Source organism: Nyctereutes procyonoides, unplaced genomic scaffold (assembly GCF_905146905.1).
Source record: "Nyctereutes procyonoides isolate TBG_1078 unplaced genomic scaffold, NYPRO_anot_genome, whole genome shotgun sequence".
NCBI classification, from domain to species: Eukaryota; Metazoa; Chordata; class Mammalia; order Carnivora; family Canidae; genus Nyctereutes; species Nyctereutes procyonoides.
This window is the reverse complement of record NW_026575051.1, coordinates 41291403-41316421: the sequence shown is the minus strand read 5'-3', so window position 1 is coordinate 41316421 and position 25019 is coordinate 41291403. Positions and strand designations below refer to the sequence as shown.

The window sequence follows — 25019 nt, the reverse complement described above, 5'->3', positions numbered from 1 at the left end:
TAAAGTTGGAAGAGTGGAGTAAGGTGTATTTACAATCAAACCATGGTACAGAGCATCTTCATCTTTACTGATTACTCAATATATACATACATCTGTCTTATAGATATCAGATAAACATATACCTGATGCGTTTCTATTAAATGTAAATAAATTTACCACTGTAAATTTGAATTTTTTTTCTTAAATCCACATTTTGTTTCGGAAATTGCCAACACACTGATGACAATGGCTCTTGGTTAACAGCACATTCATGTGAGTGGCATATGCTAGCTTTCTCAAAATGCAGAGCAGACTTACCAATACGGTCAATAGTTGATCATTTTTCGAAGGGCATCATAGCACTTCCATTTGTCTGGGATGTAGAATGGCTCAAAAATGTGAGGGAACGGTGTGTCATACCCACATACTCTTGATATAGGAGCCTCTAGATTCAGGAAGCATTCTTCCTATAGAGAAGAATACAGATAGTAAACTTCAAGAATGTTTCTTTTTATTCACAGAGATGAAACATTTCCACTTAAAATGTAATTCTTTCTAAGGGCATTAAAATAATTAAGTATATTATAATGTAAAAAAAAAGTTAAAAAATAAAGTAACACACAGCATGTTTGACATGATCCCAATTTTACTTAAAATGTTTTTGTACATGCGTCTGCATTTATGCCTCCATACATATCTCTTGTTTAAGCCTAACTGGGACTATACCAAAGACGTTGTCCTACAAATACAAATGTTATGCATGACAAAATCATAACAAAATGTTTATAGGAAACTCTGCAGCTTAAAATTAGTGGTAGTATATGTTTTCTCTTGTGTCCTGTATTTTTAAAATCTTATATACAATGGACATGCATTACTTTCTTAATAAATATTTCTAATTACTCTACAGTCAGGCTGAACTTCTCTACCAGTTACTTAACTGTCCTCTGCATTCTCTCATGGCCAAGCTTTTTAGATGCTGATAGGTCCATGGCCAATTCACTGCCCAAAGCCCATCGCTCTTTGCCTGACTGATGTGTGCACATCTCTCAGATATCATGTTAGGAGTCACCACTGCTGGGAATCCTTCCCTGGTGGCACCACTGATAAGAGGGGTTTCTGCCCTGAGCTCTTACGGTACTGCACTTGGCAAGATCCACTGTAATTGCCCAGATATTTGTCTCTCCTGAGAAACAATGAACTCCATGAGGCTAGAGCTCTGAATCAAAAATGTAAACTACCAACCATCCTTGAAGAATTCTATAGGAAATTATCCTTAGAAGAAAAAAGTTATTCAGGTGACCAATTCAAACCTGAAAATGAAATTTTTAGAGAGTTAAAAAAAAAATCTAAAGAGAGATATGTGATTAAACTATTCCTATGAAAATGATATTAACATTACTTTTCACAGCTATTACCTCAAATAAAATCTTAGGTTTCTGCTGATGGTTGCCAGAGGGGAGGTGGGTGGGGAGTTGGGCAAAATGGGTGACAGGGAGAGAGAAATGCAGGTCTCCAATTATAGAATAGTTAAGTCATAGGAATAAAAAGCAGAGTACAAGAATACAGGCAATGATACTGTAATAGTGATGCAATGGGACAGATGGTAGCTGCGCCTGTGAAGTAGCATGATGTATAAACTTGTCAAATCACTAAATTGTACCCTATAATGTTGTGTCAACTATACGTAACCCCCCCCCCCAAGAAAAAACTGACGGTTTTTATGCCCCTATTTCTATATTACCTTCCTTTAGAAAAAGTCAGAGGTCCACCTTCCTTACGTATTTTACTTAACTGTATCTTATTTTAATTTGCTTAACACAATGCTTTTTTTACTTATTTAATTATTTTTAAAGATTTTATTTATATGACAGAGAGAGAGTGAGCACAAGTAGGGAGAGGGCAGGCAGAGGGAGAGGGAGAAGCAGGCTCCCCATGGGGCAAGGAGGCCAATTCGGGGGCTTGATCCCAGAACCCTGAATCATGACCTAAGCCAAAGGCAGATGCTTAGCCAACGGAGTCACCCAGGCACTCCTTAAGATTTTACTTAAATTCCAGTTAACATACAGTATAAAATTCATTTTAGGTGTACAATATAGTGATTCAACACTTCCAGATATCACCAGGTGCTCATCCAAACAAGTACCCTTCTTAATCCCCATCACCGATTTCATCCATCCCCCCTACCCTCCCTCCCTCTGTGTTCTCTAAAGTTAAGAGTCTGTTTCTTGATTTGCATCCATCTCTCTCTCTCTCTCTCTCTCTCTGGTCATTTGTTTTGTTTTTTAATTTCTACATACGATTAAAATCATATGGTATCTTTCTCTGACTTACTTCACTTAACATAATACTCTCTAGATCCATCCATATTGTTATAAATGGCAAGAAGTCATTCCCTTTATGGGTAAGTAATATTCCATTATATGTATATACCATATCTTCTTTATCCATTCATCAGTCAATGGATACTTTCCATAATTTGGCTATTGTTATATTCTAAAATTTTCATTCAAACAAATTTTTAAATGCAGGAACCCTGACACCTCATGTTTACTACCTATGCTCTGTGCATATTTCTTCAAGTGACAAACGTAACAGGGCAGCAAGGGCCTGAGAACAGGACAAATTAGCATCAAAGAGATCCAACTAGCCATTTACAGTTGGATAACAACCCATAACCACTGCCCCCATAACCCCTATGATTTATAGTGTTGGTTTTTCTTAGCTACAGGAAATCTTCATTAACAACTTGAGAACACTACAAGAATTACCTAAGAAATTCCACTACTAATAAGCTTTAAAAAAAAAAAAAAGATAGATTGGTGGATTGTTTCTTGTTTGCAACAAATAATTTTAAAGGGATTTAAATTGTTGATATGGGATTAGCTCTGTTTTATTAGTTTAGTTGACACAGGCTGTTTTTCCATCTTCCCTGAATATGTACTCTTCATAAACTACCCATGGTCAAACTGTAAAGTACAGAAAATCAAAGGTAAAACATTTCACTAAATGCCCTTGACTTTACACCTGTTATAAAATAGTGGAAAGCTGAGGCTACAACAAAATGATCTGCCAGTGTTTGTGAAAATGACTCCTTTTAACATAAAGACTACCATCATCAAACTTTTTTTTTTTCCAAATAACACTGCTCCTAATTCCTCAAGAATGTTACAATCACTCTTTACAAGATACACCTGTGTGTTTGCATGGGCACAGAAAAATGTCTGAAAGGTCACACTTGAACTAAAACTGGCAGTCACCCTCTGAGGCCAGGAGATGCAAAGAGGTAGAAAGGACTCTACTTTATACCTTATATGTACTGTTAGAGTTTTTATGAAACAGTGTTACTTTTCTAATTAAATAGCATTGATATAAAAGAGTAAAGAATCACCTTATGTGAATAAAAGTTACCATTTTATGTTAGTTTTGTAACTTTATATGTAACATTTCCTTAATTTGGAAACAATTACTACACAGTAAGTGGAATTAAAGTATTTTAAAGTACTGTATATAAGACATATTTTAAAAATCATGGAAGATAACAGAAAAATATGTAACAGAGGACTATGATTCAGTTTTATAAGGATATGTCCTGACCAAATGATACCATTTGACATCCTAATTCTTTGCTAACTGAAGTATTTATTATTAAAGAGACTTAAGTTTTTACTTCCACAGCCTTGTGCTAAAACTTCTTTTAAAGATTTGAGAAAAAAAGATGTTTGGGTCAAGCAACTACACAGAGTGACTTCCTACTGAGTTCATATACAAATGATTTATATATCGTTATATGGTTCTTTGGGGAACCATCAAAACAGGGCATCCTTGTTTAACCTATTTTTTCATACAGAAGCTGTACACACACACACACACACACACACACACAAACTTAAAAGGAATATTTGAATCTCATTGGCAGATTTATAGGTCAACATACCACATTAATCCTCCAGAAAGTACATATCTCTATTATATACCATATTATGACACCATAATTACTATAGTAACCGTGTACCCTGAATTTCCAAGACTGTCCAGATTAATCGTATTTTTATTTTCCTTGACTGTGTAAGCACACTCTTATTTTAAAAACTCTGATTATTTCTGATTTGGAAATAGTAATTCACATAAAATTAGGTAGAAATAATGACCTAATCCACAGGGTTGTGAGGATTACAGGCCATGTCCTCATAGGGGCTAACATGGGAAGTGTCAGTTTCTGGTCTCTCTCTTTAAGGAGCTTGTATGTGGAACCATTATAGATGTGAATGTGAGGTTCCAGAGCAGCTTATAGTCTAATATGTAACTAGGGACATCAGAAGGGAACCCAAACAGGTGCCAAGAGAAACTTCTCTCCAGCTATTCATGGTCCAAAGTTTTGCCATGCATCCAGTGAAAAAGGAGTATAAACGAACCCTACTGCAATCACTCAGTAATTCCTACATACGTTTTGTTGTGGTGTGTGCTTCCACATAAATAATTAGATTCTTAAAGAGAAACAGATATTCCCTCCAAAAAAGACTGTTGTATGAAATTCTAGTATATGATATTCTAAATGTACTTTTAATTATCTTTTGGTCATTATGAGAATTTTCTTTCTAAAACAATGTTAATAATAGTACCCAGTACTTATGATGTAGCAAATGGTACATATATTTTATCCTGGTTAATCATTCTAACAAATCTATGAGGTAGGTATTATATTTCATTCCACAGATGAGGAAATCAAGGTGAAAGAACTTGCCCAGGTCAAACAGCTACATACATAGCCAATTAAGATTCCAACCTGACTACAAAGCCCATATTCCTAGTTACTCTTCTGCAAAGTGACTATTGAGGATAGTAATAACAGGAAAAACTCAAATAAAATAGGAATAAGAAGGAATGATGAAAAAGGCAGGCTGGGATTAAGGTTTTAGAACAGTGCCTCAAGAGGTATGATGGGTTAAATTCAGTCTAAGACTCTTCAGTGTATATATAAGGAAGGTAGAGGCTGAGACATGTGAAGAAGTTGAAAGCACACACAAGCCTAGAAGTAACGGAGCAATAAACAGATGGTCCCAGGTCTCAGCAGCCTCCTGAGCTATCCTAAGCGATTTAAATAAGCATCAGGTTGTTTATATATTAGCCATCTGGGTTGCTATACATATTATAACCAGAAAAGGAAGCTGACAATCTGAAATGACAATTCCATATTGTAAAAACCACAGACGCAAGCAACATAAATTCTTTATTTGCCTCTTTTCTGTAACAAAATAAAGTCTTATGTGTCTTATGGAAATTGAAGAGCACAGAGATCCTGTATATTTCTTAGCAGGTAAGAGGGAGTAAGTAAAAATTAATTACAAGAGGATCCATTATTATTTTAGGAAAACTAAAATTATCAATCGGTTTTTAAAAATTACGTGTGCTGCATTTATTCCCATGTTTCGGTGAATGTAATAAGATTATATACTGCGTACATGTAAATATGTATATATTAGGGCTTTCGTGGGATCACTCAAGATCTCTCGGCACTTAACCTCATCTCCCCATTCAAGTTTTAAGTATATCAACCATAAATTCTCCCATCCCTATGTTGCAGAAGTCACAGTACTGAAATCAATTTCAGGCACACAACACTGTGGCTTTGGTCATTCTCCACAAATCTTTTCATTGTTTTTATGGCAAAGCTGTATAACATAATTGATACAGCATGGAATTTGGAATTCTATTTGAAGGGAATACTATGATTTAACTTGTTTTCCTATGATTTAACTCCTCAGAGCCTCTGGTTACTCTACAGAAAACTAGAGGTAATAAAAATTCTGCTATTATATTACATTATCCTATTGTCTTGTAACTCTATTTTGCTAAAGGTCCATTCGCCTCTCCAGATTGTGCAGTAGCGTATAAAGAGTACCTACTTTCAAGCTTGACATAACATAGTGCTCAATAATTGCTAGGTGTTTGCTTCCCTCTTAAGATTCCAAGTTACAATAAACACAAGGTGTTTGAAATTATAGATTAAATCATCAGCGAAGAAAAGATTCTGGTACACGGAACAGTCAACACTAAGAAGTAACATCCCTTATAGCACTGCGTCTGAACGGCTATGCTTTATTGGAGACCTACTAAGCCTTAAAAAATGTAAGGAAATGCCAAAAATAAGTAAATGCTGTATAGGAGGAAGGAGGGAGGGAATCACTGAGGTTAGGAGCAGCCCAGCTGCACGCAGGCCTCAGGGAAAGGGAGGGTCCGGTGCTGCCCCCTGGTGGGCATCAGGGAGCCTGGATACCAATTGCCAGTTCCTGGGGCCAGAAAGACAGATCCTGGGGCTAGGTGAGGAAGCAAGAGCTCTGGAAATGTTTAAAAAAAAAAAAAAAAAAAAAATCTACCTCCCCTCCCCCCAAGGCACAAAATTTCCAAGCACTGCTACTATATAGCAAATTAGGCTGTCAGTTAGCTATGGATAGCTACAAGTAAAAGAGCCCAACATAACTGAATGTAATCAAAGCATACATACTTTGAAAAACAGTCAAAGAATAAAAGACCACCATTCAGTATCGTTTATTTTTAAAGTAATCATTTTGTTTTTGTTTCTTAGTTCAAGGCAATCCCAGGCTCGAATTTCTTTCTGGGAACAATTTTGGAATAATTTTTATTCAGTTCTTCTAATGACAGAAAGTTGGATGCAGCCTATTGTGTTAAGACCACAAATTACCTTGAGTTAGAAAGTTATGAAGAAAAGTTTAAAGTGAGATAAGAAAATCTAGGTCTTTTATATATGTTCCTACCTTTTATAGCTGATATGGACCGATTAAATTACTTATTTTTTCCTGAAAAACATATTTTTCTAAACATTTAATGGAAAGTCAAAAAAGCAGGACATTATAATGGGACATACCTCACAAGTCAAAATAGGTATACATTGCCTACAGGGTTACCTGATAAATCAAAATTCACATTCCTCCTGGGAACAAGGAGAAACAGCAGTTCACAACTTAATTTCAAAGTAATAGCTCAGAAAATGGATTTGTAAATTATTTTGCAAACAAAAAAGTCCAGAATACATCATATAATCATATGCTGCCAATAAACCCATTTAAACTATAAGAATATATTTTGTTTCTGAGGGAGGACAGAATGGGGGTAAATTAAGCTATATATGTAATGAGCACCAAATGAGACACAGAGATCACAGAGTTATCATTTCTTCTCTAGGAGAAAAAAAATTAAGAAATGATTTGTGGATGTGCTTAATTTTAAACCTAAATTCCATTTAGTCCTAATTTAGTTAAACTATTAAATTAACTATAAAACAACAGAAATCTTGCTTCTAAGTTCAATTAGTTGTCTAGAGGTCATAATGAGCAGTGCAAGAGTTAAACTCTAAAAATACAAAAAAAAAAAAACACAATATAACAAATGTAAACCTGATAGTTATAAAGTCAATGAACTTAGAGACTTATATTTTGATTATAAGTTGAATAGTCTTATCTATGTAAGGCTAGACATCCCCCCAGTTCCCCGATACTATCAGATTATATTTGTTTTAAATTTGTTTTAAATCTGTCATGAAACATGCCCATAGCCAAAACATGAGCTTTAGCAGATGAGAAAAAAATTATTCTGGTGCCTTGAATCACACTTCCTTAGCAAATGAGTCACAGAAACCTGTGAAGGCACCATGCCAGCAGCTCCAAATTAATTTCATTATTGAATTAAGTAAATACAACTTCTACTAATGTAAAATATGATCTTTCATTTAAGCTAATCGTTTAAATAGTATGTTATCATGTTTTTAAAGCTTAGCTTTTTAGAAGACATATTAGGCTATATCAATTTTTTACATATCACAGACCTATGAAATTAATTCTTCAGGCAGCACAGTTCCTAATCTGCCCTCAAACATCAGAGCTACTGCCCTCAAACCTCAGAGTTATCTTTATTTTTTCTGATACCATATGCACATGAGATGCATTCAACAAACACTTGGTGATGATATGAAGTCTCTCACTTTTAAAATACAGTTGAACCAGTGTAACTAAGTGAAACAGTATATAAATAATATAATTTTATCCAGCTTTCTATAAGACCTAAAACATTACAGTCAAGCCCAGCTATTTCAGCAAAGCTTCTATGTAAAATCATGGTCTTGACTAAATTAAAAGCTGAGCTCTCTCTCATTTAACTTCACTGAAATGTCTTCTGTATCTGAGGACTTTAAAAAAAAATTCCATCTCTCCCTCTTTAACCCAAATTACTGGCAATCTGGCACAATTTTTGTTTTCTGCAATTTCTTTAGCTAAAGAATGGAACTGAATTCCAAATTAGGATTTTCATTTAAATTCAAATTCCATTTTTAAAATGGAAGCTTATTTTCTGAAGTTAGAAATATTATTTCTGAACTAAACGGGTTCCCCTGGATATAGTTTGGCTACCTAAAACAAAGTTAGAGTATGATATTAAAACATGTACAGAAATGATTCATGGCTCAAAGTCTATAGTTGTGTTAAAATTTAAACATGTTAACATATAATTATCTATGAATCTCAATAAACTGTAGAAACTGAAGTAGAACAAATTTTAAAAACAAAATATAATTTTAAAATCAACCATTTATTACATAATAGGAATTTTTTATCCTCAGAATGATGTTTTTTAAATTTCACTGTTTTAAAATCAGAAATAAGTGAAAGTAAGTGATAACTCATTTCTATAATTTATAATGTTTTATCTAAGATCACTTTTTAAGAAAGTACATAGTGTTCATTATTGCCTTGGGACTATATTAACTACTTTATAAACACTAACTTGTTTTGCTTTTCATAAAAACTAAATTAGCAACCACATAGGTAAAACTCACACCCCATCCAAACCACTTAGGTTTTCCAGGTAAAACCTGTAAAGGTTTGGTTCTGCTTTCAAGCTTTCCCCCAGATTCAGTCTTGAGCTGTGACCCAAACTGCCGCGCCACTTTCACCTGAAGAGCACGGTGAGAACAGCAGCCCAAAAACAGTCATTTCTTCCTTAAATCTTCTTGCAAATAAACATCGTATTTATTTGCAGCACTTAGTCTCCAAAGATATCCTGAGGCTTTACAAGTTCAAAAGCTAAAGTTAAAATTCTTTTCAGACATACTATGGGCAAATTCTGACATTTAAAATGTACTATGGCTACAATGCTTTTGTTAAAACAATTTATATTCAATAGAGAGGGGAAAAAAAGGCAATGCTCTCAAATTTCCACAGACGCTGAAGCTCTCAAATTTTATAGTTCAGAATTCTTCCCTATAGAAGCAAGCATCGGCAGCAGCAAAGTCTGAAAGTGGAATTTCCTGAGAATGTGGGTGCATGATGATAAACATAAGCGACGTGCAGCACTGGGTCATCTCATGAACAAACCTCTCTCTGTCAGGTAGGATTCTTGCTTTTGTATTTGCAGGACACTTCAAATACTCCTATTAAGCAACTTTCGATGATCTGACAAAACATTTGGTTTTTCTGATTGTTTTTTTCCATAAAATTATTCCTATAGCATTCTAATCCCACCAAATGGTGCTCGGGAGGCAGAAATCAATTCTGGCTACAGCAACCTGATGATTCTTTTGTCTCGTGACACAGGAAATATATTCTTGTAGGATTTGGGAAACTGAACCTGCACTAGAAAAATTTCTATTGGGATTTGCCACTGTCCCAATTTTGCAACCTGATTTTAATTTTCCAGACTAATCACAAAACGAAACTACTTGAATAAAGTGATTTCCCCTTATCTGACACCATCTTTCTAAAAAAGTTTGAGAAGCTGGATAAAGAAATGAGGGCTAAACTAGCTGCTATTTTATGAATGATCTCTTGTTACAATATAAAATTTATTTTTTGTTACTGCTTTTTCTTTCTCTTTAAGTGTCAAATTTCTAGTTTGTGTTTGTGTATAAATACTAAACCAACTTGCTAAATGTAAAAAAGGCAAGGAAAAGATCAACTTTATCTACATAATGCCAAAAGAGATATGTCAATGTTTTTATTGAAATTAAACACACTTTTTTTTTAAGTTAATCTTGGGTGTCATAGCAACACAGCCTTTAAGCTTGGTTTTGCTGAATGAATAAATCAGACCAAGTTGTTTTTCAGCAATTTAATTCTGGTCACTAGATCACTATAATTTCACTACTACTTCTGCACAGCAGAAATAAATGTTCTAAGGCTATCACCAATTATTAGGGAGATCTAGTAAAAATTTTGTTAATTGGATCCCAGTAGTAGTAGCACTCCTGAAATTTAATAATTGAACAAATTAACAAAGGAAACAAGTTTTTGGCAGGAATCTCTGACCTAAGTAAGAAAAGGCTTGTTAGTGCTCTCATTATTTACATGTAGATGACTTTTGCTAATACAATGAGTTTAACCTTTTCATTAAAACAAATCTAGCACTTGTGATTACTGTCTGCATCCAATTAAAATATAATGCAGAACACAAAATATATTTTCCTTTTTGCTGCATTTACATATCTATGTTTCTACCTTTAAAGTTGCATAACATTTCTTACAAAGAAACTTTTCAGATTAAGTGTCTATGTATCTGCATATACACATTTTCAGAATTTCAAGAATCGAGAGATATTTCAGAATTAGAGGAAAAATACACATGCCTCCTTTTTTATGCCCATAATTGGGTAAATTGTGTGCTGATACGATGAATCCAATTCTCATAAAATCTATGTTGCATGCTCACTGTGGACAAACTTCTAATAAGCATGACAAAACTACAGATACACTAGTGAAAGGTGGTTCATAACTAGGACCTGGCTCTGGATACTTTTATAGATGAGTGCAAAATTATAATATTAAAAATGTCAAAGTTACTGTTTTTAGATGACTAAATTTACGGAGTTTCTATAAAAGGGTGATGTTCACACAGTTTACTTAGATGGACCAAAGTACTTATTTCCTATTTTTTTTATCTACTTATTTGAGGACGAACTCTACAAAAATTCCATCAGGTCCCTTGATTGGGAATCAGGCTACAACGCATAGCACAGATTCCCCCAGAGAAATCACAAAGTTTCCCTACTGGTCATATACCACAGGTAATGGTGTGTAGAAGCACATGCGGACACAAACAACTCTCTCTGTGTTCAATCAACAAGTCCTGGTGAATATCCTGAGAAACAACAGGGATGCCTCCAGGAAAAGGAATGTATTTGTTCATATGCCTATCACTTCAGAAAAAGGAATCTGTACACGCGTACAGAGAACAAAAAAGCCAGACGTTAACTAAATAGTAACCAAAGAGATATTCTTATTTAATAATAAACAAGTATGATTATTTATATAGTCTCAAGCCTTTCAACAACTCTATGGGGTGGTGACAAGTGAAGAGAGACTGACAAAGGTTAAGTGAGGTGACCCTGACCACACAAGTTCCGTCACCATTCTGTCGGTATTTGAACCAGCTGGTCTGTTTTCTCTTGGGCATGCTGTCAGGGCTTTAGATCTAAAAGTGGGCAAGACAGTACTGTTTGGATAGAAGGAAAAATTTATATGTATTACTACCATGATAGCTGTGAAAGAGAAACTGGTAGAATCATCTACTTGTTTATGCAAGTCCAATCAATACATATTTTTTAATAAAAAGCTTTAGCAGTCAGGGTCTTTGGGAGGCAGTGGTTATTAGGGAAGAGATGGGTCTCGAGAGTCACAGTAGGGTAAGCTCGGACTTATAGGTTTGGTTTCTTTTAAATATTTGTTGGGGAGAAAATGGGAAATTGAGAGAAAGGAAAGACATGAGTGGAACTTTGCTTGAGTGCCGGCCTTAACTGCCACATTGAGTCATGAAGCGCATTTTGAATTCTGAGAAAGAAACGAAGATGTTCAATCAATGGTGGGCTTTAAGTTGAAAGTTTCTTTCTTTTTTTCTTTTTAAGATTTTATTTATTTATTCATGAGAGACATGGAGGGAGAGAGAGAGAGGCAGAGATGCAGGCAGAGGGAGAAGCAGGCCCCATGTTGGGAGCCCAAGGTGGGACTCGATCTCAGGACTGCAGGATCACGCCCTGAGTCAAAGGCAGATGCTCAACTGCTGAGCCACCCAGGTGTCCCAGAAGTTTCTTCTACTTTAAGAGTCAAGAAAATCAGTTAAGTGGTTCACCAGGAAATGAAACTTGCTTCCTTTCATTTCCTTATCTATGGGGAAAATCTAGATTTAACTTAAGTGGCTAAGTAATTTAATAAGAATATGCAGCTTTTTGGTAGAGTAGGAAAATATTTTAAATAAACATGGGTTACTAGTTTTATCCGAGCCTTAAATTAGAATATGAAATTTAACCTTCTCCTTGTAGTAAATATTTTATAGCTATTCTCCACGCTTAACTCACTTTTGTAGAACTCTAAAACTACAGAAGGAAATTCCTGGAGTATTTAAAGAAATGTCTTTTGAGAATAAGATTAAATTCTTTTTTTTTTTTTTTGCAATTAAAACAGCAGACAATAGATAAGACACTCTACAATTGAATTAATCTCAAATTAAAATGTAAATTTAAGTGCAGTATGGGGTCTCCTGTCTCAGATTCTACTCACTGGGTTCAATTAGTGGTTATTGGCACAGACTCCACAGCTGGCACTGGGGTGTTTATTAAATAGCCGTGGGCTCTTCATATAGGTGTAAAGCTAGTTGCACACACATAAGTGCCACCAAGTGGACATGGCTGTGTGCAGACGGGTCCATCCCCACACGTGGAAACAGGTCTCGGTTGTCTCAGACAAGAACTTCAGACATCCCCGAGAAAATAACACGTTTAAAAGCTCAGTTAAAAAAAATTATATATGTATATAATATATCTGGGCTATGATGCATTAACATTTCATCATTTTCAATTCCCAGTCCCCCGAATGAGCACGCTTATATGTCTGACATAACAAATCACCAACACGAAAGGATTTTCCTTAGGTTTCCTCAAATGCTAATTATGTAGCAAATCTAATTAAGTCTGTATATGATTCACTTCAGCAGTAGGTACTTCAGTTACTTCAGAATTGCCAAAAGGGATCTGAAATGTCTATTCTCCCTCCAAAACAATCATGCTGCGTGCCAAACTGATAACCATTAAACACAGCTGCAGAGCAAATGTGCGGTCTTGGTCCTGTAAATACAGTGTTCACACATCAATCTGCCCTGCGAGCAATTTCGGATTCAGAACTACCGATTGCAGGTTTATGTTACTGTTAGATGAGTATTATACATGAGTATTTTCACCCAGCACAGCTTGAACAGATTTCTCTATGTCATGAAAGTTTCTTACACCTAAGATTACTCACTGAAACTCTGAACATCCCCAAGCAGTGATAAAGAGCATTTGATCAGCATCTTGTTGAACTGGTTTTCAAGCTCTATTCCACACGTGAAAAAAAGTCAAAGTTGCTGTGTATGTCTGAGAACATATTTATGGAACAATTAACATGCAATCCATTTAGCCTCATTCCTGAAGAAAATCATATATACTGTATTTACTATAAATACTTTCTCATTACAGTGAGAAAGTATGCAAAAACAAATCTATGGGCCTGAGTTACAGAAATTAAACTCTTTTTATTTCAGTAAATCATTTCCATGGAAGGAAATTCTTTTCAGAGGGGCTCTCCAAACTGGGTGGGTTTCCGGATGCTTAAGGCCATGACCGCATTCCCTCCAGAGGCTGTTAGATCGCTATGGCAACTACCCTCTCCCTATCAATAAGCAACAGCTCGAACACTGATATTCTTTAAAAAATGGTTTCCTTCTCTGTGGCCATTACGGCATGAACTAGTTTCAAGACTAAAATATACCATGTTTTGTGCAAAACTAACGTATGTTTGCTGACGAATGGTTTCACTAGAATTCAACTTTATAAATAAATGCAAAAATAGGAAACCAGTCACTGGACTCCAATTCAGTTTCAAAACAAGGTAATATTTGTGACATAAATAATCTAAGGATGTTACAGCTGGAATGGGTTATGTGTGGAGGTCCAGGCAGAAGAAAATCAGTCTCCAGGGAGCAAATGACAGATCAGAAGCAAAACTGACATGAGAACAACATATGCTTCCACCCAGCTCTTGGAGTTTCTTAAAGGCAGCACACATTGGAATAGTTGTAGTTCTTATATGTGGTTATTTCCTGATATGTAATTATTACTGTGCAGGGTAATAAATAAGTTGGCTGCGTTGATTAAATTAAATAGCGTCTCTCTCCTATTTCAGGAGATAAGTGGTTGCCAGCTCCTGTCTTCACTGATTCAAGATCATAGCTAAGTCTCTTCACTTGTGCCTCAATTTAGGTGTGCAAAACAAACACTGGAAGCCATCACGCACACTGCTTTTCACAGCCCCCTTGTCTTAGAGGTATGATGCCTAACGCAGGGTAGGCCTCAGTAGATAGCTGCTAACCAAACAGTTCTACTTTCAACTTAGACTATTTCACTCTAGGGCATTAATGAGCTTAGTCACTGATGAGGCAAAAAATCAACAAGACAGGAACTGGGGTGTGGACATTTTCACTCCTTAGCAATTACTGAACACTGTCTTACTCATCTACCAGACGCCACACCATTTATTGTGATCATGCCCTCCCCTAGTTAAAAGCTTTTCCTGGCTCCCCAAAGCTTATGCTTTATTTATCCCTATTTCCCTCCCAGCCCAGTACAGACATGCACAGGCCCACCTCCACCCTGAAGCTTACCACTTTAGAACACTGCCTTTACACAAATCTTTCTCTTTCTTCTCCAACTCCCGAATTTTTCCATCCCTTGCTATCTTCACACGATCCACTTTCCAAATTCAGCTCAAATGCCCTTTGCCAGGAAGTCTTCAGGACCGTGATGTTGATTTTAAAATTTATGTGTTCAGTCATTCGTCAAAGATTTCGAGCCTCTTATGTCCCGACCTTCAGAGTTTTATATTCTTGTCGGGGAAATACGTATGAGGACACGCTAGAAAGGAAGGATGCAGGGGTCTGTGATAGGTAGTAATGGGGAGCTAGAGCTCCAAGTTCTCCAGAGGGCTCAGGAAGGGGTTTCCCGAGGACGTGGCATTTGAAAATCGTGAGTATCCAGCTGTGCCAAGAACCACAACAGAGATGGAAAAGAGCCTGGTGGGATCCAGAGATGGAGAGAAAGCAGGTGGGGTTGTAGCACAGGAGGAGGAGTGTACACAAGGAAGGAAGAACAAACAGGGTGAGGGAGAGTGGTGGGCAACCAGATGGCCAGGTGGCCAACAGACCAGCCTTGGCAGGAAAATGGTGACATACGGTTTTTATATTTCACATATCTATATTTTACCAAGTACCTAAAAGAGTAGCTACAGAGATGTCCAACATTCTCCAGGTAAACTCAGGGTTCACTTGCAGGGAATCAGAAATATCATCAGAGATAAATCCTGGAGCTGCTGATAATGAGACACGGAGCAATATAGGGATGAGGGTAGTACGTTAAAGTATACAATACAAACAGATCATTTTTGGGGTGTAATTGTGGAGAAATATCACTTTATTCAGTACAAAATTTTTTAAGGGTCAACACTGAAATGCCCACTTCTGAGGAAAATAAAAGCACGGGACTTTAGAACTGGAAGTATTCTACTGTACTTTGTGGCTAACTGGAATCCCTTCTTGGCAAATATTCAAATACCTTTTCTCATCTAGTAATTCGATAGATTTACAACCATATCTAGTTCCCTAACGATAATATCAATTTCCCATTTACTCACATTGCTGACTTCCTCTCCCTATTCCTTATCTCTGCATCTCTCTTCAGGGGCTTTTTATGGCTATGTATTATAAAGAAAAAGGCTTAAAATGGCTTCATCATATGCATGAAGATCCTTTTTTCAAAAAATGTGATCTACTGTTCCTTTGGCAAGAATTTGGAATCCACCGCAAAGAGAGAGATTTTCCTGTGCTCTATCTAGGGGCAGTAGAGAAAAACCATCCCCCTTATTCATATCCTTTCTGGTTTTTCTGTCACCAAAGCTGATTACAATATAGCAAATTCTGAGCTAGTCCCATATTAATGTTGCTACTTAGAAACTTGGGTGGTTGTGAGTTAATATAAAAATGAAGGCAAAACAATTAGAAAGTGCTCCATGTGATGTGCCCAATTATGCAACATTGAGATGAGTATATTTGTATTTTTGCTTAGCGTTTATCTTAATTCTGATTTATAAAAATTCTGATTATGTGAAGGTTTCATTCTTTGGAATTATTATTTGGAATCTTTTAGAAAGTTTAATTCCAATTAGCTCTTTGTTTTGTGAAAAAATGATTTCTTTGTGAAAGAGAATGACAAAACATCTCAGCTTCTTTGGTTTACGGACTAATACTGTACCGCAAAGTAGAAGACTTGGGTCCTTTTCCTGATTCTATTATCAACTAGGTAAGTGACAAGACAGTGTGGCTCTAGATTTTCTTAATCATTCTCACTGCCTGCTAGGGTACATTGATCAGCATGATAATAAGGGAAATCGAACTCCAGTCACTGGAAGAGTAAATGCCCTTCCTGAATCCCTTTAATAGAAGGCATGCTTGGTACAATGTCTGGCACACAGTGGGTACTCACTCAGTAGAGGTTTATTTGGAAAATCTAGTTTTTACTTATCTTCACATCTTTCAGACAGGGAGAAAGGCAAGAGCTTGAGAGTCATTTGCCCTTCAATACTGAAAACAGAAACCAACAGATTCTGAACAAAAAGAACTTCAACCCTGAATTCTTGACAAAGCTTAGACTCAAGGTTGTCAGATGACCATTTTGATACTCTAATGGAAAAAAAAAAAAGATAAAATCTTGATGGCCTCAGAGCCAAAACAAAACAAACACAAAAGGAATAAAACAAAAGAAACCCCAAGGAATAAAGAAGTCACAAACTGCTTTTGTTTAAGAATAAACACTGAAGGGGCACCTCGGTGGCTCAGTGGTTAAGTGTCTGCCTTTGGCTCAGGTCATGATCCTGGGATCGAGTCTCACATGGGACTCCCCTGCAGGGAGCCTGCTTCTCCCTCTGCCTATGTCTCTGCCTCTCTCTCTCTGTGTCTGTCATGAATAAATAAATAAAATCTTAAAAAAAAAAAAAGAATAAACACTGAAGGGGCTAACTCAATAGCAAGGAGATAAAAAGTACAGGAGAACTGGCCCTATTGGTGAAAACAATCTTATCACCATTAACAAAATGGGTGGGAAAGACATCATGAAAGAGAAGTATCAGAATCTCTAGAATAAGAAGTGCAGAGAGTGGGGAGGTGGAAAAGTACTCTTTCATTTGTAACAAAAACCTAGAAGTTTGACAAAATCTTTGATGATGAAATATGTAAGAATAGCTTCCTGGGTTTAAAGGCAGGAGCATCTCCTCAAGGGAAGATCAGAACCTCTAGGAGGTAAAATGTTAGATTTAGTCAAAGTAGGCATAGGACAGACTGGAAGCAAGTATCTGTAAAGCACCTGTCTGGCAGAGATCTTCTATCACAGGATATGTAAACGGCTCTCAAAACTTATCAGTAAACAAGGAAATGATCCAATCAGAAAGTGGGTAAAACACAGGAATAGACATTTCATCAAAATGCCAACATAGACACCAAATAAGCACATGGAAAAATTGTCAACACATTAGCTACTGGGGAAATGAAAATTAAGCCTACAGTGACATATCACTGCACACCTATTGCAACAAAAATAAAGATCGTGACAGCATAAACACTACTGAGGATGTGATCACCCATACACTGGTGGTGGGAGGGTAAAATGGTACAGCCACTCTGGAAAACAGTTTGGCAACTTCTTATAAAACTAAATATACACTTATACCATGTGACCCAGCAATCATACAGAAGTGAAAACACTGAAATGTACACACAAATATTCACAACTTTTTCACAATAGCAAAAACTGAAAACAACTCAACTATCTTTCAACGGGGGGATGGTTAAAAAAACTGTGGTATATTCATACATACCATGAAAAGCTAGTCAGCAATTAACAGGAGCAAACTAGTCATCTACACAATAACCTGGAGGTAGAAAAGGTCTAGAATTGAAGTCACAACCAGACTCTTGTGGAGTCTGTTAGGAAGCATCGGACTCTGGGTAAATTAGCCTTCCGAATCCCAATTCTTCTCATTTGTAGAAATGGTTGGTCTATTCCACAGGCTTCTAAAAATTGGATGTGTTTAATTTTAGCAAAGTCCAGTATGTGCGTGACATACAGTAGATATTACTTTCCTTGTTTCTTAACCTACACTACATTAGAGTGAAACAGACAGACAGACAGGAGGTCATAGACCCAGAAGAAGTCCAAACACCAAATCTAAGGGGGCACTCCAGCCTCAGCGGATACACAGAGGATCCAAAGAACACAGGATTGTGGCCCTCACCGAGCAGTACCTTGAGGCTCTGTTGCCGTTACTTTGTGGTAGTAACAAAGGAACCACCAAAAAATGTTCCCAAAACTCAAAAAATAACTTTAAAGGTAGTTTTATATTTACAGAAAAATGGTGAAGACAGCTCAGAGTTTTTCTATACTTATGCTCAGTTTCCACTATTACTACCATCTCACATTAGTAATGGTACATTTGTCACAACGAACAAACAAATGTTGATACATTATTATTAACTAAAGTCTACTTGTTATTCATATTTCTTCAATTTTCCACTAATGTCCTTTTTCCATTCAAGGGTCCTACCTATTATTTTGTTCTCGTTTCATTAAGATCTCCTTGGCTGTGACAGTTTTTCGACCTTCCTTGTGTTTGATGACCTTCACAGTTTTAGGGAGTACTGATTGGGTATTCTGTAGAATGTCCCAGAATCGGGATTTCTCTGATGATTCTCTCATAATTGGAGTGAAGTTACAGGGTTGTTGTTGTTGTTGTTTTTCCTCAAGTATTTTTAGTCACAGACTTTAATCTCAAATTGAAGAGAGGTAATTGACAATTCAAACTTCTAGAAACTAGCAAGTGGTTTTCTGGTCACTCTCCTGTTAAGAAACTGCTTTGGGATACCAAACATTTCCTAAGAATATTATTGTCACCATTTAATCAGATCAACCTAACCTGTGTCAATTATAATTAAACACAATACAGTTCTAAAGCTGATGGTTATGACTGTTATCTCAAGCAAACTTTAGACCTCTAACAACCTTCTTTTATTTCACTTGTTAATTCCATTTTGTAGAAGGTTTTGCCCGTCCTTTATCAAGCTCTTTGTAGCATTTGTTCCATTTTCTAGGCAGAATTTGCAGAATCTTAAAATGATATATCCAGGAACCACATTTTTCTATTAAATACTAACCAGAAAAAGGTAGCAATGTTTGCCTGTTTATCTCCAGAAATACAGTGAGAGAGGGCTAGTTTCTGCCACAATAACAATGTTGTGAAGTAATGGGAGTCTTCACAAGAAGAATCAGTAACACATGTTATAGACTGGTACATGCTGTAGCATTTACATGAATTGTTTTGATACAAGAAACTATCATTTGATATTTAGCATATTATATTATATTCTAAAATATCATAGATTTTTCCCCAAAATATCTAATGCTCAGAGAGAAATACAATCCCTATAGCATCTTCTGTATGTCATTCAAAATGTCCTCATTAAAAGTATCAGTAATTTACAAATATAAAAATTCATTATATTGCATCGCTAGGACTTTATATGCAGTAGGCAGTACTGGCTGTCCAGCATCCATTCTCATCTTCTTTCCTTTTAAGAGTACCCAGGTTTTCCTTCAGGTACTCATTCTTCTTCTGTGTCTCTCCTCTGTATTGTGTGGGAAGCTGACACTTTCCCCAGTACAAGGCTGGGACTCCACTGACTCAGCAACTTGGTGTATTCCATTCTCCTGATTTTGGAGTCTCTGGTTCAGGGAATATGACCTTTATGGTCTAACAAGGGTGAATCTAGAATACTTGCTTGGAACTGCTAGAGCCAGATAGCCACCATGAAAGAAGTCAGCTCTGAGATAAAATATTTGATAGCCAGCTTCCTCTCACTTGATTTAAGAAGGAAAAGGACAAGGTGACCATAGGCAGGTGCTGGAGGATAGAGAAAGCAGGGAGGGTGGCAGGGAAAGGGACAGGTATGTCACAGTTACCTAGAAGTTTTGTTAACAGCAAGTTCATCCCTGACCCCTAAATTGTTGATTCACTGCCCTAAGAGGCTGGCCGAGCCTCCCTGCTATGTATGCTAACACAAATATGCTACTATGTTGTTACTGATAATGTGCGAGCTATAGTTCCTAGAGGTACAGTCCTGCCTCTCTTCTTCCTTTAACCATGAAAACAACAAAATGGTAGTCCACATTTCCTGACTTGGTTTCTTCCCCTGTCACTCACGCCTGCCATAATTCCAATCTAATTGCACCTTACATAATGCTCTCCCCGAGTACGGCTCAGTGCTCTGACTGACCATACCTTAAAATCACTGGAGAGCTTTGAAACTGATGTCTCAGTCCCAGCCTCTAAATGCTCTGATTTAATTATCTGAGGTATAGTCAGGTCACTAGGGGTTTTAAAAACTCTAGGAGATTCTACTGGACAAATACACAAACAGGGTTGAGGACCACTGCTCTACTGCGCCGTTGCTACAAATGACCTTTGAATCACTGAAGTCAATGAATTTTTCTCAGCTGTTTCTACCTTATGCTGAACTGGTAGAAAATAGTCACCAGAAATGCCTGGGTGGCTCAGTGGTTGAATGTCTGCCTTGGGCTCACGGCATGATCCCAGGGTCCTGGAATTGAGTCCTGCATCAGGTTCCCACAGGGAGCCTACTTCTCCCTCTGCCTATGTCTCTGCCTCGCTCTCTGTGTCTGTCATGAATAAATACGTAAAATCTTTAAAAAAGAAAAGAAGAAAAAATAGTCACCAAAGAGAAGTAATATTTTTCTCACTAAAAATCCCACAAAGCTGGAAAAAGAGAAGAACAAAATCCATATGCAGAGAACAGCTCTACGAATATGTGAGTTAGGATAACTAGTGTGAGAATTTTAAGGGAAACAATACTGTTAGAGAGAGTAGATGTTAGGGAAATACTAAGGGGAAAAGAGAGAAATCATTGCTTACGTCATTGTCCATAAATCCCGCTCTATAAGAGAAAAGTTTGAAATGGGTCTGTATATTGTGTAAACCCATTTATTAAACAGATACAGGAAAACTCTTTAAGGTTTAATGCCTTAAAGTTTGTGTGGAAAGGTGATGTGTTCAAAGAGAATCTGAGACAGCAGACTTACTCTCTTTTCTGTGCATTTTCAGAGACAGAAATGATCATTTAAAAAAGGACAATTTGTATTTTGTGTTCACAAGTAACATAATACTTCAAAAGACAATACTTCAAAAGCTGAAAACATATTAACATATTGGGCGAATACAGGACAGCAAGAACAGAAGGCAATGGCAAGTTTAACCTAAAATGTAAAATCCAGAGCCAGTCACTCCGGAGATTTTCCATAAATGTTTACAGGTGATGATGGACAAATTATAATTTTATACTCTCCTTGATTCATGCTATTTCTGTAACTTTAAAGTTCTCCCACTGTGAATATATTTCCCAGTAGTTCTACTTTCCATTTCCACACAACCACAAGTCACTAAGCCAGCGTCTCCTCTGACTAAAGGTGGTTAAGCAGATCCCAGTTCCTAATGAATTCATTTTGGTTTAGAACACACACACCACCAGCTGGCTTCCATGGGCTTGAAAATGATAGCTTAGTAAATAGCAAATAATGGAGAATGATAGTATTATTCTGAATAAGCATTCTCCTCTTAGCTGCTGAAAAAATGTACACATTACATGCTCCATATAGTGATGATACAAATTATAGCTTCTCTACTCCTAAGTGAATGCTCCTTGGAGACAGGTACCATATCTACTTATCATTGCCTCTCTACTGCCCAGCACATGTGGTAGACTCCATGTATATATCTGCTGAGCTCATTTAACATTTGATATTCACCAAAATACTATAATATACATATTGGATGAGGAAACACATTTGATTTCAGATTATATTTTTCCTACTGGAAGTCTCACGTGTAATTGTTAAAATTTTACAAAATATAATTGGGAGTACAGAGAAATGGAAAAGGAACATTTTATGTTTTGATTACTACTGAATATTTTATAGCTATCAAGAGTATGACACATTATTTTCCTGTTTCATATTAACTGAAATACATTAAAGATGGTGACATATTAGGGTAAAGAATTACTCTTCATTTAAGTGTCCCTTCTTAAAAATTTAGGCAAACTTGGATTATCTAAATGTTTCTGAGACTTTAGTTTCAGTCATGTTAATGAAAAATATAAATATTTTTAGATTTCAAAAGAGTTAAGTATTGGATACAGCCCTTATCAAGTTCCCACAGTAGGAATCCAACATCATCCTCATGACCACAATGACAGCAACTCATCTATGTCCATGTGGGTTAAATTACCATGACCACTCAACATAGCACTAGAAGTTCTAACTATAGCAATTACACAAGAAATAAAAGGCATCCAAATTGGTAAGGAAGACATAAAACTGTCAGTATTTACAGATGACATAATACTAAATCTAGAAAACTCTACAGACTCCACCAAAAAAAAAAAAAACTACTAGAATAAATGAATTCAGTAAAGATGCAAGATACAAAATTAATACAGTAATCTGCTGCATTTTCTATAAACTAATAATGAAGTAGCAGAAAGAGAAATTAAGAAAATAATTCCCTTTATGATTACACCAAAAAGAATAAAATGCCTAGGAATAAACTTAACCAAGGAGGTGAATTACCTATACTCTGAAAACTATAAGACACTGATAAAAGAAACTGAAGATAACATAAACATATGGAAAGATATACCATGCTCATGGACTGAAAGAATTAACATTGTTAAAATGTCCATGCTACTCAAACCAATCTACAGATTCAATGTAATCCTTGTTAAAATACCAACAGCATTTTTCACAGAACTAGAACAAATAATTCTAAAATTTGTAGGAAACCACAAAAGATCTCAAATAGGCAAAGCAATTTACAAAGTTACAGTAATCAAAACAGTATGGCGCTGGCAAAAAACAGACACATAGATCCGTGGAACTGATAGAGAGCCCAGAAATAAACCTACAGTCATATGGTGAATTAATCTATGACAAAGGAGACAAGAATATACAATGGGGTAAAGACAGTCTTTTCAATATGGTGCTGGGAAAACTGGACAGCCACATGCAAAAGAATGAAACTGGAACACTCTCTTACATCATACATAAAAATAATCTCAAAATGGATTAAAGATCTAAATGTGAAAACTGAAACCATAAAACTGCCACAAGAAAACATAGGTCATAATCCTAGACATCAGTCTTAGCAACATATTTATAAATATGTATCCTTAGGCAAGGGAAGCAGAAGCTAAAATACAAAGCTTTTGCACAATGAAGGAAACCATCAACAAAACAAAAACAGCAACCTACTGAATGGGAGAAGATATCTGATAAGAGGTTAATATCCAAAATATATAAAGAGCTCATACAGCTCTATACCAAAAAGCAAACAATCTGATTAAAAAAGGGGTAGAGGACCTGAATAGACATTTTTCCAAATAAGACATACAGATGGCCAACAGACACATGAAAAAAATGCTCAACATCACTAATCATTAGGGAAATGCAAATCAAAACCTCAATAAGACATAATTTCATACCTGTCAGAATGGCTAATACAAAACACAAGAAACAACAAGTACTGGCGAGGATGTAAAGAAAAAGGAATTCTCATGCACTGTTTTTGGGAACACAAATTGGTGCAGCCAATGTGTAAAACAGGATGCAGTTTCCTCGCAAAATTAAAAATAGAAATATAATATGATCCAATAATTCTACTAGTGGGTATTTGTTAAAAACATAAATAAAAACACTAATTCAAAAAGATTATATTCACTCCTATGTTTACTGCAGCATTACTTAAAATAGCCAAGATATAGGAACAACCCAAGTGTCCATCAACAGATGAATGTGTGAAGAAGATGTGGGATACATATACAATGAAATATTAACCATGAAAAAGAATAAGATCTTGCCATTTGTGACAATATGGATGGACCTATAGGATATGATGATGCTAAGGGAAATTAGTCAGACACAGAGAAAGACAAATACACTATGATTTCACTTAAATGTGAAATCTAAAAATCAAAATGAATGAACAACAACAACAAAAAAAAAAAAACCCAGACTCTTAAATACAGAGAACAAACAGGTGTTTTCCAGAAGGGAGGTGGGTGGGAGTATGGTGAAATAGCTGATGGGCATTAAGAGGTACAAACTTGTAGTTATAAAATAAGTAAGTCATGGAGATGCAAAGTACAGCACAAGGAAAATGGTCAATAATATGTTAGCAATATTGTACGGTGACAGATGGTAACCACACTTATGATGAAAAGGAAAAAAAAAGTTACCATTACCATTTCACAGATGTCCTTCCTGTTCAGGTAATCCTCCCTCACAAAGGATATAACTATAAAAACAGGGTTTTCCTGGAAAGGTTATTCAACAGAATTAGGGAAAGATCCCAAGTTACAGTTCAGAAGATGAGAGGCCTACTGTTCTCTATGTCCCTTCTCACCCAGACTTTTAAGGATGGAAAATGTGTGCCACTCTTCACCCACTGCTGACATTCCTCACCCACTGCAGAACTGATGGTGGCACTGTTTCTCCAAACCCAGTAGCCTTCTCAACACAAACTCCAGGTAGCTCCTACCCAGATGACAGGAGTTGCATGTGAAGTAAAGCTGTCAGCTCTAGATAAACCAAATTGTCTAATTCTTTTCCTGTTAAAATGTCACTACTTTCATAACAGGAGCTTGCTTAGATCATAAAAGAATCTATCCCTGGGGTATACTGTCACTGGGTATATTTAATGGATTTATATTAATTTTATGCTTTTGGGGGGCATATCACAGGTATAGTGCAGAAACATCTCATTTTTGTGTGACTATCACAGGTTTAATTTACTCAGTGTCCAAAACTATCTCTGAGAAGGCTTTTCCTTTCAAAA

The 25019-nt window shown here is 36.2% G+C and overlaps 1 protein-coding gene across 2 annotated transcripts in view; it reads right to left on the bottom strand.

Annotated features, from left to right (window-relative positions):
* Positions 1 to 297: 297 nt before the first annotated feature.
* The window catches only part of BCKDHB (branched chain keto acid dehydrogenase E1 subunit beta), a 214369-nt gene continuing 189647 nt past the window's right edge, over positions 298 to 25019 (bottom strand). For both annotated transcript variants that reach the window (XM_055330823.1, XM_055330824.1), the window contains exon 10: positions 298 to 446. In XM_055330823.1, coding sequence (XP_055186798.1) covers positions 306 to 446 — 141 coding nt within the window. In that variant the 3' untranslated portion in view covers positions 298 to 305. The remainder of the gene's footprint in view (positions 447 to 25019) is intronic.